Source organism: Oncorhynchus keta, unplaced genomic scaffold (genome assembly GCF_023373465.1).
Source record: "Oncorhynchus keta strain PuntledgeMale-10-30-2019 unplaced genomic scaffold, Oket_V2 Un_contig_880_pilon_pilon, whole genome shotgun sequence".
Taxonomy (NCBI): domain Eukaryota; kingdom Metazoa; phylum Chordata; class Actinopteri; order Salmoniformes; family Salmonidae; genus Oncorhynchus; species Oncorhynchus keta.
The window spans coordinates 91,993-105,000 of NW_026290246.1; the positions used below are offsets into that span (position 1 = coordinate 91,993).

At 44.7% G+C, this 13,008-nt stretch overlaps 1 protein-coding gene and 1 long non-coding RNA gene across 5 annotated transcripts in view; one reads left to right on the plus strand and one right to left on the minus strand.

Moving 5' to 3' along the window:
• LOC118383141 (uncharacterized) overlaps positions 1–13,008 on the plus strand; it is a 38,094-nt gene that overhangs the window by 21,246 nt on the left and 3,840 nt on the right. Inside the window, exons 3-5 of the mRNA XM_052512607.1 lie at positions 4,482–4,595; positions 6,532–6,726; positions 10,440–10,465. Coding sequence (XP_052368567.1) covers positions 4,482–4,595; positions 6,532–6,726; positions 10,440–10,465 — 335 coding nt within the window. The remainder of the gene's footprint in view (positions 1–4,481; positions 4,596–6,531; positions 6,727–10,439; positions 10,466–13,008) is intronic.
• Positions 1,603–2,581, minus strand: LOC127926989 (uncharacterized). 4 transcript variants are annotated; one of them, XR_008125817.1, is made up of 3 exons: positions 2,353–2,581; positions 1,936–2,075; positions 1,603–1,688 (listed from the first exon to the last, which is right to left on the minus strand). It is a non-coding gene; the product is annotated as an uncharacterized LOC127926989 (long non-coding RNA). The 4 variants fall into 4 exon arrangements; XR_008125818.1 differs by having other exon boundaries at positions 1,622–1,688; positions 1,896–2,075; XR_008125819.1 differs by having other exon boundaries at positions 1,622–1,688; positions 1,896–2,015; positions 2,273–2,581.

A 13,008-nucleotide genomic window follows, 5' to 3' on the forward strand; every position in this document is an offset into this window, starting at 1 on the left:
AGCACTAACTGAAGTTTATTTAGTGCTTTATCCGGGTAGCCGGAAAATAGAGCATTGCAGTAGTCTAACCTAGAAGTGACAAAAGCATGGATTAATTTTTCTGCATCATTTTTGGACAGAAAGTTTCTGATTTTTGCAATGTTACGTAGATGGAAAAAAGCTGTCCTCGAAATGGTCTTGATATGTTCTTCAAAAGAGAGATCAGGGTCCAGAGTAAATGAAAAGTAACGCCGAGGTCCTTCACAGTTTTATTTGAGACGACTGTACAACCATTAAGATTAATTGTCAGATTCAACAGAAGATCTCTTTGTTTCTTGGGACCTAGAACAAGCATCTCTGTTTTGTCCGAGTTTAATAGTAGAAAGTTTGCAGCCATCCACTTCCTTATGTCTGAAACACATGCTTCTAGCGAGGGCAATTTTGGGGCTTCACCATGTTTCATTGAAATGTACAGCTGTGTGTCATCCGCATAGCAGTGAAAGTTTACATTATGTTTTCGAATAACATCCCCAAGAGGTAAAATATATAGTGAAAACAATAGTGGTCCTAAAACAGAACCTTGAGGAACACCGAAATGTACAGTTGATTTGTCAGAGGACAAACCATTCACAGAGACAAACTGATATCTTTCCAACAGATAAGACCTAAACCAGGCCAGAACATGTCCGTGTAGACCAATTTGGGTTTCCAATCTCTCCAAAAGAATGTGGTGATCGATGGTATCAAAAGCAGCACTAAGGTCTAGGAGCACGAGGACAGATGCAGAGCCTCGGTCCGATGCCATTAAAATGTCATTTACCACCTTCACAAGTGCCGTCTCAGTGCTATGATGGGGTCTAAAACCAGACTGAAGCATTTCGTATACATTGTTTGTCTTCAGGAAGGCAGTGAGTTGCTGCGCAACAGCCTTCTCTAAAATCTTTGAGAGGAATGGAAGATTCGATATAGGCCGATAGTTTTTATATTTTCTGGGTCAAGGTTTGGCTTTTTCAAGAGAGGCTTTATTACTGCCACTTTTAGTGAGTTTGGTACACATCCAGTGGATAGAGAGCCGTATATTATGTTCAACATAGGAGGGCCAAGCACAGGAAGCAGCTCTTTCAGTAGTTTAGTTGGAATAGGGTCCAGTATACAGCTTGAAGGTTTAGAGGCCATGATTATTTTCATCATTGTGTCAAGAGATATAGTACTAAAACACTTGAGCGTCTCTCTTGATCCTAGGTCCTGGCAGAGTTGTGCAGACTCAGGACAACTGAGGTTTGGAGGAATACGCAGGTTTAAAGAGGAGTCCGTAATTTGCTTTCTAATAATCATAATCTTTTCCTCAAAGAAGTTCATGAATTTATCACTGCTAAAGTGAAAGTCATCCTCTCTTGGGGAATGCTGCTTTTTAGTTAGTTAGTTAGTTAGCTTTGCCACAGTATCAAAAAGGAATTTCGGATTGTTCTTATTTTCCTCAATTAAGTTAGAAAAATAGGACGATCGAGCAGCAGTAAGGGCTCTTCGGTACTGTACGGTACCGTCCTTCCAAGCTAGTCGGAAGACTTCCAGTTTGGTGTGGCGTATTGTGGTGTAGATATTCCATAACCTATGTAGATATTCTATAACCTATGTAGATATTCTATAACCTATGTAGATATTCTATAACCTATGTAGATATTCTATAACCTATGTAGATATTCCATAACCTATGTAGATATTCTATAACCTATGTAGATATTCTATAACCTATGTAGATATTCTATATTCTATAACCTATGTAGATATTCTATAACCTATGTAGATATTCTATAACCTATGTAGATATTCTATAACCTATGTAGATATTCTATAACCTATGTAGATATTCTATAACCTATGTAGATATTCTATAACCTATGTAGATATTCTATAACCTATGTAGATATTCTATAACCTATGTAGATATTCTATAACCTATGTAGATATTCTATAACCTATGTAGATATTCTATAACCTATGTAGATATTCTATAACCTATGTAGATATTCCATAACCTATGTAGATATTCTATAACCTATGTAGATATTCTATAACCTATGTAGATATTCTATAACCTATGTAGATATATAACCTATGTAGATATTCCATAACCTATGTAGATATTCTATAACCTATGTAGATATTCTATAACCTATGTAGATATTCTATAACCTATGTAGATATTCTATAACCTATGTAGATATTCTATAACCTATGTAGATATTCTATAACCTATGTAGATATTCTATAACCTATGTAGATATTCTATAACCTATGTAGATATTCTATAACCTATGTAGATATTCTATAACCTATGTAGATATTCTATAACCTATGTAGATATTCCATAACCTATGTAGATATTCTATAACCTATGTAGATATTCTATAACCTATGTAGATATTCCATAACCTATGTAGATATTCTATAACCTATGTAGATATTCTATAACCTATGTAGATATTCTATAACCTATGTAGATATTCTATAACCTATGTAGATATTCTATAACCTATGTAGATATTCTATAACCTATGTAGATATTCTATAACCTATGTAGATATTCCATAACCTATGTAGATATTCCATAACCTATGTAGATATTCTATAACCTATGTAGATATTCTATAACCTATGTAGATATTCCATAACCTATGTAGATATTCTATAACCTATGTAGATATTCTATAACCTATGTAGATATTCTACCTATGTAGATATTCTATAACCTATGTAGATATTCTATAACCTATGTAGATATTCTATAACCTATGTAGATATTCTATAACCTATGTAGATATTCTATAACCTATGTAGATATTCTATAACCTATGTAGATATTCTATAACCTATGTAGATATTCTATAACCTATGTAGATATTCTATAACCTATGTAGATATTCTATAACCTATGTAGATATTCTATAACCTATGTAGATATTCTATAACCTATGTAGATATTCCATTAAACATCAGCCGTTTCCAGCTACAATAGTCATTTACATCATTAACAATGTCAACACTGATCTGATCAATTTGATGTTATTTTTAATGGACAAAAAATGTGCTTTTCTTTCATAAACAAGGACATTTCTAAGTGACCCCTAAAACCTTTGAACGGTAGTGTAGGTTGTATTTATTTATTTTGGTGTTTGTTCTTCACTGGTTGCCCTTTTCTCGTGGCAACAGGTCACAAATCATGCTGCTGTGATGTCACACTGTGGAATTTCACCCAGTAGATATGGGAGTTTATCAAAATTGGATTTGTTTTATAATTCTTTGTGGATCTGTGTGATCTGGGGGAAATATGTCTCTCTAATATGGTCATACATTGGGCAGGAGGTTAGGAAGTGCAGCTCAGTTTCCACCTCATTTTGTGGGCAGTGTTGCACATAGCCTGTCTTCTCTTGAGAGCCATGTCTGCCTACGGCGGCCTTTCTCAATAGCAAGGCTATGCTCTCTGAGTCTGTATAGTCAAAGCTTTCCTTAAGTTTGGGTCAGTCACAGTGGTCAGGTATTCTGCCGCTGTGTACTCTCTGTGTAGGGCCAAATAGCATTCTAGTTTGCTCTGTTTTTTTGTTAAATCTTTCCAATCTGTCAAGTAATTATCTTTTTGTTTTCTCATGATTTGGTTGGGTCTAATTGTGCTGCTGTCCTGGGGCTCTGTTCACAAACACAAACACACCCTACAGAGCCCCAGGACAGCAGCACAATTAGACCCAAACCAAATCATGAGACCAGGACCAGCTTGCTTAGGGGACTCTTCTCCAGGTTCATCTCTCTGTAGGTGATGGTTTTGTTATGGAAGGTTTGGGAATCACTTCCTTTTAGGTGGTTGTAGAATTTAATGGCTCTTTTCTGGATTTTGATAATTAGTGGGTATCGGCCTAATTCTGCTCGCATGCATTATTTGGTGTTCTACGTTGTACACAGAGGATATTTTTTCTCCCTCCCCCTTTCTCCTCCCCCTCTCTCTCGCTCTCTTTTTCTCCTCCCCCTCTCTCTCCTCCCCCCTCAACCCCTCTCTCTCCTCCCCCTCAACCCCCTCTCCTCTCTCTCTCTGTCTCTTTCTCCTCCCCCTCTCTCTTTCTCCTCCCCCTCTCTCTCTCTCCCCCCTCCTCCTCCTCCCCTCTCCCCCTTTCCCCCTCTCTCTCTCTCCCCTCCTCCTACCCTCTCCCCTTTCCCTCTCTCTCTCTCTCCCCCTCTCTCTCTCTCTCCCCCTCCTCCTCCCCTCTCCCCCTTTCCCCCTCTCTCTCCTCCCCTCTCTCTCCTCCCCCTCTCTCTCCTCCCCTCTCTCTCCTCCCCCTCTCTCTCTCTCCTCCCCTCTCCTCCCCTCTCCTCTCCTCTCTCTCCTCTCTCTCCTCCTCCCCTCTCTCCCCTCTCTCTTCTCTTTCTCCTCCCCTCTCTCTCTTCCTCTCTCTCTCTCTCTCTCCTCCCCCTCCTCCCCTCTCTCTCTCTCTTTCTCCTCCCCCTCTCTCTAGGTGAGTGGTTGTGTGTCTTCAGGGTGGCGTGGTTGGTCCTGGTGGTTGTGGTCATGTTGACCGTCCTCACCACGGTCCTGGGTCTGATCTACTGGAGGACGCGCTGCTGTCGAAGTGAGTCACACACACACACACACACACACACACACACACACACACACACACACACACACACACACACACACACACACACACACAGTCTCGTATAACTAACCTTGTTGGGACACACACACACACACAGTCTCGTATAACTAACCTTGTGGGGACACACACACACACACACAGTCTCGTATAACTAACCTTGTGGGGACACACACACACACACACACAGTCTTGTATAACTAACCTTGTGTGGGGACACACACACAGTCTCGTATAACTAACCTTGTTGGGACACACACACACACACACACACAGTCTCGTATAACTAACCTTGTGGGACACACACACACAGACACACACACACACACAGTCTCGTATAACTAACCTTGTTGGGACACACACACACACACAGTCTCGTATAACACACAGACACACAACACAGTCTTGTATAACTAACCTTGTGGGGACACACAGACACACACACACAGTCTTGTATAACTAACCTTGTGGGGACACACAGACACACACACACACAGTCTTGTATAACTAACCTTGTGGGGACACACAGACACACACACACAGTCTTGTATAACTAACCTTGTGGGGACACACAGACACACACACACAGTCTCGTATAACTAACCTTGTGGACACACACACACACACACACACACACACACACACACAGTGCACACACACACACACACACAGTCTTGTATAACTAACCTTGTGGACACACACACACACACACACACACACACACACACACACACACACACACACACACACACACACACACACACACACCACACACACACACACACACACACACACACACACACACACACACACACACACACACACACACACACACACACACACACACACACACACACACACACACACACACACACAGTCTTGTATAACTAACCTTGTGGGGACACACAGACACACACACACACAGTCTTGTATAACTAACCTTGTGGGACACACACACACACACACAGTCTTGTATAACTAACCTTGTGGGGGACACACAACACACACACACAGTCTTGTATAACTAACCTTGTGGGGACACACATCTTAAACAAATGAAAAAGTCTTTATGTACATGGGTTGAAATTAAATTATTTCCCTCCCCTCTTCTCTTTTCTCTACCCCTTCCCTCTCTCCTACCCCCCTTCCTCCCATTTCTCTCCTACCCCCTCCCTCTCCTACCCCTCCCTCTTCTTTTCTCCCCTTTCTCTCTCCTACCCCTCTCCCTCTCCTACCCCTCCCTCTTCTCTTTTCTCCCTTTCTCTCTCCTACCCCTCTCCCTCTCCTACCCCTCCCTCCTTTCTTTTCTCCCCTTTCTCTCTCCTACCCCTCTCCCTCTCCTACCCCTCCCTCTTCTCTTTTCTCCCCTTTCTCTCTCCTACCCCTCTCCCTCTCCTACCCCTCCCTCTTCTCTTCTCTCCCCTTCCTCTCTCCTACCCCCTCCCTCTCCTACCCCTCCCTCTTCTCTTTTCTCCCCTTTCTCTCTCCTACCCCTCCCTCTTCTCCTCTCCTCCCCTCTCCCTCTCCTACCCCTCCCTCTTCTCTTTCTCCCCCTTCTCTACCTTCCCCCCTTCTCTCTCCTACCCCTCCCTCTTCTCTTTTCTCCCCCTTTCTCTACCTTCCCCTTTCCTCTCCTACCCCTCCCTCTTCTCCTTTCTCCCCTTCTCTACCTTCCCCTCTCCCTCTCCTACCCCTCCTCTTTCTCTTTTCTCCCCCTTGTCTCTGTCTCCTCACCCCTCCCCTCTCTCTCTTTTCTCCCAGACCAGAGGATTCTCTCTCCTACCCCTCCCTCTTCTCCTTTCTCCCCCTTCTCTACCTTCCCCTCTCCCTCTCCTACCCCTCCCTCTTCTCCTTTCTCCCCCTTCTCTACCTTCCCCTCTCCCTCTCCTCCTTTTCTCCCCCCTCCCAGAGGAGCCCAGAGTGTATCCAGCCAGTGTGTTCCAGACCAGAGGATTCAACACAGACCTCCCTGATGTCTCTGTCTCACTACATCACTCCTCAGGTACCTCTCTCTCCCCCCTCCCAGAGGAGCCCAGTGTGTTCCAGACCAGAGGATTCAACATGGACCTCCCTGATGTCTCTGTCTCACTAAATCACTCCTCAGGTACCTCTCTCTCTCCCCCCTCCCAGAGGAGCCCAGTGTGTTCCAGACCAGAGGATTCCACGGACCTCCCTGATGTCTCTGTCTCACTAAATCACTCCTCAGGTACCTCTCCATCTCTCTCCCCCTCTCTCTCTCCCTCTCTCTCTCCCTCTCTCTCTCTCCCTCTCTCTCTCTCTCTCTCCCCCTCTCTCTCTCCCTCTCTCTTTCCCCCCTCTCTCTCCAACAGCAGAAAACAGAATAGCCTGCATCCCAAATGGCATCCTACCCTACACTTCATGGTCACTGCACTATATAGGGAATAGAGCCCTATGGTCACTGCACTATATAGGGAATAGAGCCCTATGGTCACTGCACTATATAGGGAATAGAGCCCTATGGTCACTGCACTATATAGGGAATAGAGCCCTATGGTCACTGCACTATATAGGGAATAGAACCCTATGGTCACTGCACTATATAGGGAATAGAGCCTATGGTCACTGCACTATATAGGGAATAGAACCCTATGGTCACTGCACTATATAGGGAATAGAGCCCTATGGTCACTGCACTATATAGGGAATAGAGCCCTATGGTCACTGCACTATATAGGGAATAGAGCCCTATGGTCACTGCACTATATAGGGAATAGAGCCCTATGGTCACTGCACTATATAGGGAATAGAGCCCTATGGTCACTGCACTATATAGGGAATAGAGCCCTATGGTCACTGCACTATATAGGGAATAGAGCCCTATGGTCACTGCACTATATAGGGAATAGAGCCCTATGGTCACTGCACTATATAGGGAATAGAGCCCTATGGTCACTGCACTATATAGGGAATAGAGCCCTATGGTCACTGCACTATATAGGGAATAGAGCCCTATGGTCACTGCACTATATAGGGAATAGAGCCCTATGGTCACTGCACTATATAGGGAACAGAGCCCTATGGTCACTGCACTATATAGGGAACAGAGCCCTATGGTCACTGCACTATATAGGGAATAGAGCCCTATGGTCACTGCACTATATAGGGAATAGAGCCCTATGGTCACTGCACTATATAGGGAATAGAGCCCTATGGTCACTGCACTATATAGGGAATAGAGCCCTATGGTCACTGCACTATATAGGGAATAGAGCCCTATGGTCACTGCACTATATAGGGAATAGAGCCCTATGGTCACTGCACTATATAGGGAATAGAGCCCTATGGTCACTGCACTATATAGGGAATAGAGCCCTATGGTCACTGCACTATATAGGGAATAGAGCCCTATGGTCACTGCACTATATAGGGAATAGAGCCCTATGGTCACTATAGGGAATAGAGCCCTATGGTCACTGCACTATATAGGGAATAGAGCCCTATGGTCACTGCACTATATAGGGAATAGAGCCCTATGGTCACTGCACTATATAGGGAATAGAGCCCTATGGTCACTGCACTATATAGGGAATAGAGCCCTATGGTCACTGCACTATATAGGGAATAGAACCCTATGGTCACTGCACTATATATGTGTGCAAAAGGGAATAGAGCCCTATGGTCACTGCACTATAAAGGGAATAGAGCCCTATGGTCACTGCAGATATAGGGAATAGAGCCCTATGGTCACTGCACTATATAGGGAATAAAACCCTATGGTCACTGCACTATATAGGGAATTTAGCCCTATGGTCACTGCACTATATAGGGAATAGAGCCCTATGGTCACTGCACTATATAGGGAATAGAGCCCTATGGTCACTGCACTATATAGGGAATAGAGCCCTATGGTCACTGCACTATATAGGGAATAGTGAGCCCTATGGTCACTGCACTATATAGGGAATAGAGCCCTATGGTCACTGCACTATATAGGAACAGAGCCCTATGGTCACTGCACTATATAGGGAATAGAGCCCTATGGTCACTGCACTATATAGGGAATAGAGCCCTATGGTCACTGCACTATATAGGGAATAGAGCCCTATGGTCACTGCACTATATAGGGAATAGAGCCCTATGGTCACTGCACTATATAGGGAATAGAGCCCTATGGTCACTGCACTATATAGGGAATAGAGCCCTATGGTCACTGCACTATATAGGGAATATAGCCCTATGGTCACTGCACTATATAGGGAATAGAGCCCTATGGTCACTGCACTATATAGGGAATAGAGCCCTATGGTCACTGCACTATATAGGGAATAGAGCCCTATGGTCACTGCACTATATAGGGAATAGAGCCCTATGGTCACTGCACTATATAGGGAATAGAGCCCTATGGTCACTGCACTATATAGGGAATAGAGCCCTATGGTCACTGCACTATATAGGGAATAGAGCCCTATGGTCACTGCACTATATAGGGAATAGAGCCCTATGGTCACTGCACTATATAGGGAATAGAGCCCTATGGTCACTGCACTATATAGGGAATAGAGCCCTATGGTCACTGCACTATATAGGGAATAGAGCCCTATGGTCACTGCACTATATAGGGAACAGAGCCCTATGGTCACTGCACTATATAGGGAATAGAGCCCTATGGTCACTGCACTATATAGGGAATAGAGCCCTATGGTCACTGCACTATATAGGGAAGAGCCCTATGGTCACTGCACTATATAGGGAATAGAGCCCTATGGTCACTGCACTATATAGGGAATAGAGCCCTATGGTCACTGCACTATATAGGGAACAGAGCCCTATGGTCACTGCACTATATAGGGAATAGAGCCCTATGGTCACTGCACTATATAGGGAATAGAGCCCTATGGTCACTGCACTATATAGGGAATAGAGCCCTATGGTCACTGCACTATATAGGGAATAGAGCCCTATGGTCACTGCACTATATAGGGAATAGAGCCCTATGGTCACTGCACTATATAGGGAATAGAGCCCTATGGTCACTGCACTATATAGGGAATAGAGCCCTATGGTCACTGCACTATATAGGGAATAGAGCCCTATGGTCACTGCACTATATAGGGAATAGAGCCCTATGGTCACTGCACTATATAGGGAACAGAGCCCTATGGTCACTGCACTATATAGGGAATAGAGCCCTATGGTCACTGCACTATATAGGGAATAGAGCCCTATGGTCACTGCACTATATAGGGAATAGAGCCCTATGGTCACTGCACTATATAGGGAACAGAGCCCTATGGTCACTGCACTATATAGGGAATAGAGCCCTATGGTCACTGCACTATATAGGGAACAGAGCCCTATGGTCACTGCACTATATAGGGAATAGAGCCCTATGGTCACTGCACTATATAGGGAATAGAGCCCTATGGTCACTGCACTATATAGGGAATAGAGCCCTATGGTCACTGCACTATATAGGGAATAGAGCCCTATGGTCACTGCACTATATAGGGAATAGAGCCCTATGGTCACTGCACTATATAGGGAATAGAGCCCTATGGTCACTGCACTATATAGGGAATAGAGCCCTATGGTCACTGCACTATATAGGGAACAGAGCCCTATGGTCACTGCACTATATAGGGAACAGAGCCCTATGGTCACTGCACTATATAGGGAACAGAGCCCTATGGTCACTGCACTATATAGGGAACAGAGCCCTATGGTCACTGCACTATATAGGGAACAGAGCCCTGTGTTCTAAAGTAGGTCACTAAGGGAAGAGGGAGCCATTTGGGATGCAGGATAGTAGACGTACCTTCCTGTCTCATAGACTGACGCTGTGATCTCCTTCCATAGAGCTGCTGCTCAGGACGACATACTGGACAGGGTGTGTGTGTGTGTGTGTGTGTGTGTGTGTGTGTGTGTGTGTGTGTGTGTGTGTGTGTGTGTGTGTGTGTGTGTGTGTGTGTGTGTGTGTGTGTGTGTACAGTGTTGGGAAGTAGTGAACTCGTCATGTTTATACATTTTGCAGTATCTCGGTGGTAGTTGAACTAAATTCACATCTAGGTTGTGTTTTCAGTAGTTTACTACTGTTTAACCGTGTAGCGATGTAGCTAACTACTGGAACTACACACTACTGTTTTACCATGTAGCGGTGAAGCTAACTACTGGAACTACACACTACTGTTTTTAGAGGTGTAGCTAACTACTGGAACTACACACTACTGTTTTACCATGTAGCGGTGAAGCTAACTACTGGAACTATACACTACTGTTTTACCATGTAGCTAACTATGTAGCTAACTACTGGAGCTACAAACTACTGTTTTACCATGTAGCGGTGAAGCTAACTGTTTTACCTGAGCTACAAACTACTGTTTTACCATGTAGCGGTGAAGCTAACTACTGGAGCTACAAACTACTGTTTTACCATGTAGCGGTGAAGCTAACTACTGGAGCTACAAACTACTGTTTTACCATGTAGCTAACTACTGGGTGAAGCTAACTACTGGAGCTACAAACTACTGTTTTACCATGTAGCGGTGAAGCTAACTACTGGAGCTACAAACTACTGTTTTACCATGTAGCGGTGTAGCTAACTACTGGAGCTACAAACTACTGTTTTACCATGTAGCGGTGAAGCTAACTACTGGAGCTACAAACTACTGTTTTACCATGTAGCGGTGAAGCTAACTACTGGAGCTACAAACTACTGTTTTACCATGTAGCGGTGAAGCTAACTACTGAAGCGACAAACTACTGTATAACCATGTAGCGGTGTAACTAACTACTGGAACTACACACTACTGTTTTACCATGTAGCGGTGTAGCTAACTACTGGAACTACACACCACTGTTTTACCATGTAGCTAACTACTGGAACTACACACTACTGTTTTACCATGTAGCGGTGTAGCTAACTACTGGAACTACACACGACTGTTTTACTATGTAGCTAACTACTGGAACTACACACTACTGTTTTACCATGTAGCGGTGTTTAGCTAACTACTGAGCTAAAAACTACTGTTTTACCATGTAGCGCTGAAGGCTAACTACTGGAACTATACACGACTGTTTTACCATACACACAAATGTTTATATTTATCCTTTCTTGAATAAAAATGTAATATTTTTCAACCTGTTCAGTAGTGGGTCTAGAGACAGGCACTACACTTCTCTGTTCAGTAGTGGGGCTAGAGACAGGCACTACACTTCTCCGTTCAGTAGTGGGTCTAGAGACAGGCACTACACTTCTCCGTTCAGTAGTGGGGCTAGAGACAGGCACTACACTTCTCTGTTCAGTAGTGGGGCTAGAGACAGGCACTACACTTCTCCGTTCAGTAGTGGGGCTAGAGACAGGCACTACACTTCTCCGTTCAGTAGTGGGGCTAGAGACAGGCACTACACTTCTCAGTTCAGTAGTGGGGCTAGAGACAGGCACTACACTTCTCCGTTCAGTAGTGGGGCTAGAGACAGGCACTACACTTCTCCGTTCAGTAGTGGGTCTAGAGACAGGCACTACACTTCTCCGTTCAGTAGTGGGGCTAGAGACAGGCACTACACTTCTCCGTTCAGTAGTGGGGCTAGAGACAGGCACTACACTTCTCCATTCAGTAGTGGGGCTAGAGACAGGCACTACACTTCTCCGTTCAGTAGTGGGTCTAGAGACAGGCACTACACTTCTCAGTTCAGTAGTGGGGCTAGAGACAGGCACTACACTTCTCCGTTCAGTAGTGGGGAAGGAGACAGGCACTACACTTCTCCGTTCAGTAGTGGGTCTAGAGACAGGCACTACACTTCTCCAGTTCAGTAGTGGGGCTAGAGACAGGCACTACACTTCTCAGTTCAGTAGTGGGGCTAGAGACAGGCACTACACTTCTCCGTTCAGTAGTGGGGCTAGAGACAGGCACTACACTTCTCCGTTCAGTAGTGGGGCTAGAGACAGGCACTACACTTCTCCGTTCAGTAGTGGGGCTAGAGACAGGCACTACACTTCTCCGTTCAGTAGTGGGGCTAGAGACAGGCACTACACTTCTCCGTTCAGTAGTGGGGCTAGAGACAGGCACTACACTTCTCCGTTCAGTAGTGGGGCTAGAGACAGGCACTACACTTCTCCGTTCAGTAGCGGGGCTAGAGACAGGCACTACACTTCTCCGTTCAGTAGTGGGGCTAGAGACAGGCACTACACTTCTCCGTTCAGTAGTGGGGCTAGAGACAGGCATCACACTTCTCCGTTCAGTAGTGGGTCTAGAGACAGGCACTACACTTCTCCGTTCAGTAGTGGGTCTAGAGACAGGCACTACACTTCTCTGTTCAGTAGTGGGGCTAGAGACAGGCACTACACTTCTCCGTTCAGTAGTGGGTCTAGAGACAGGCACTACACTTCTCTGTTCAGTAGTGGGGTCTAGAGACAGGCACTACA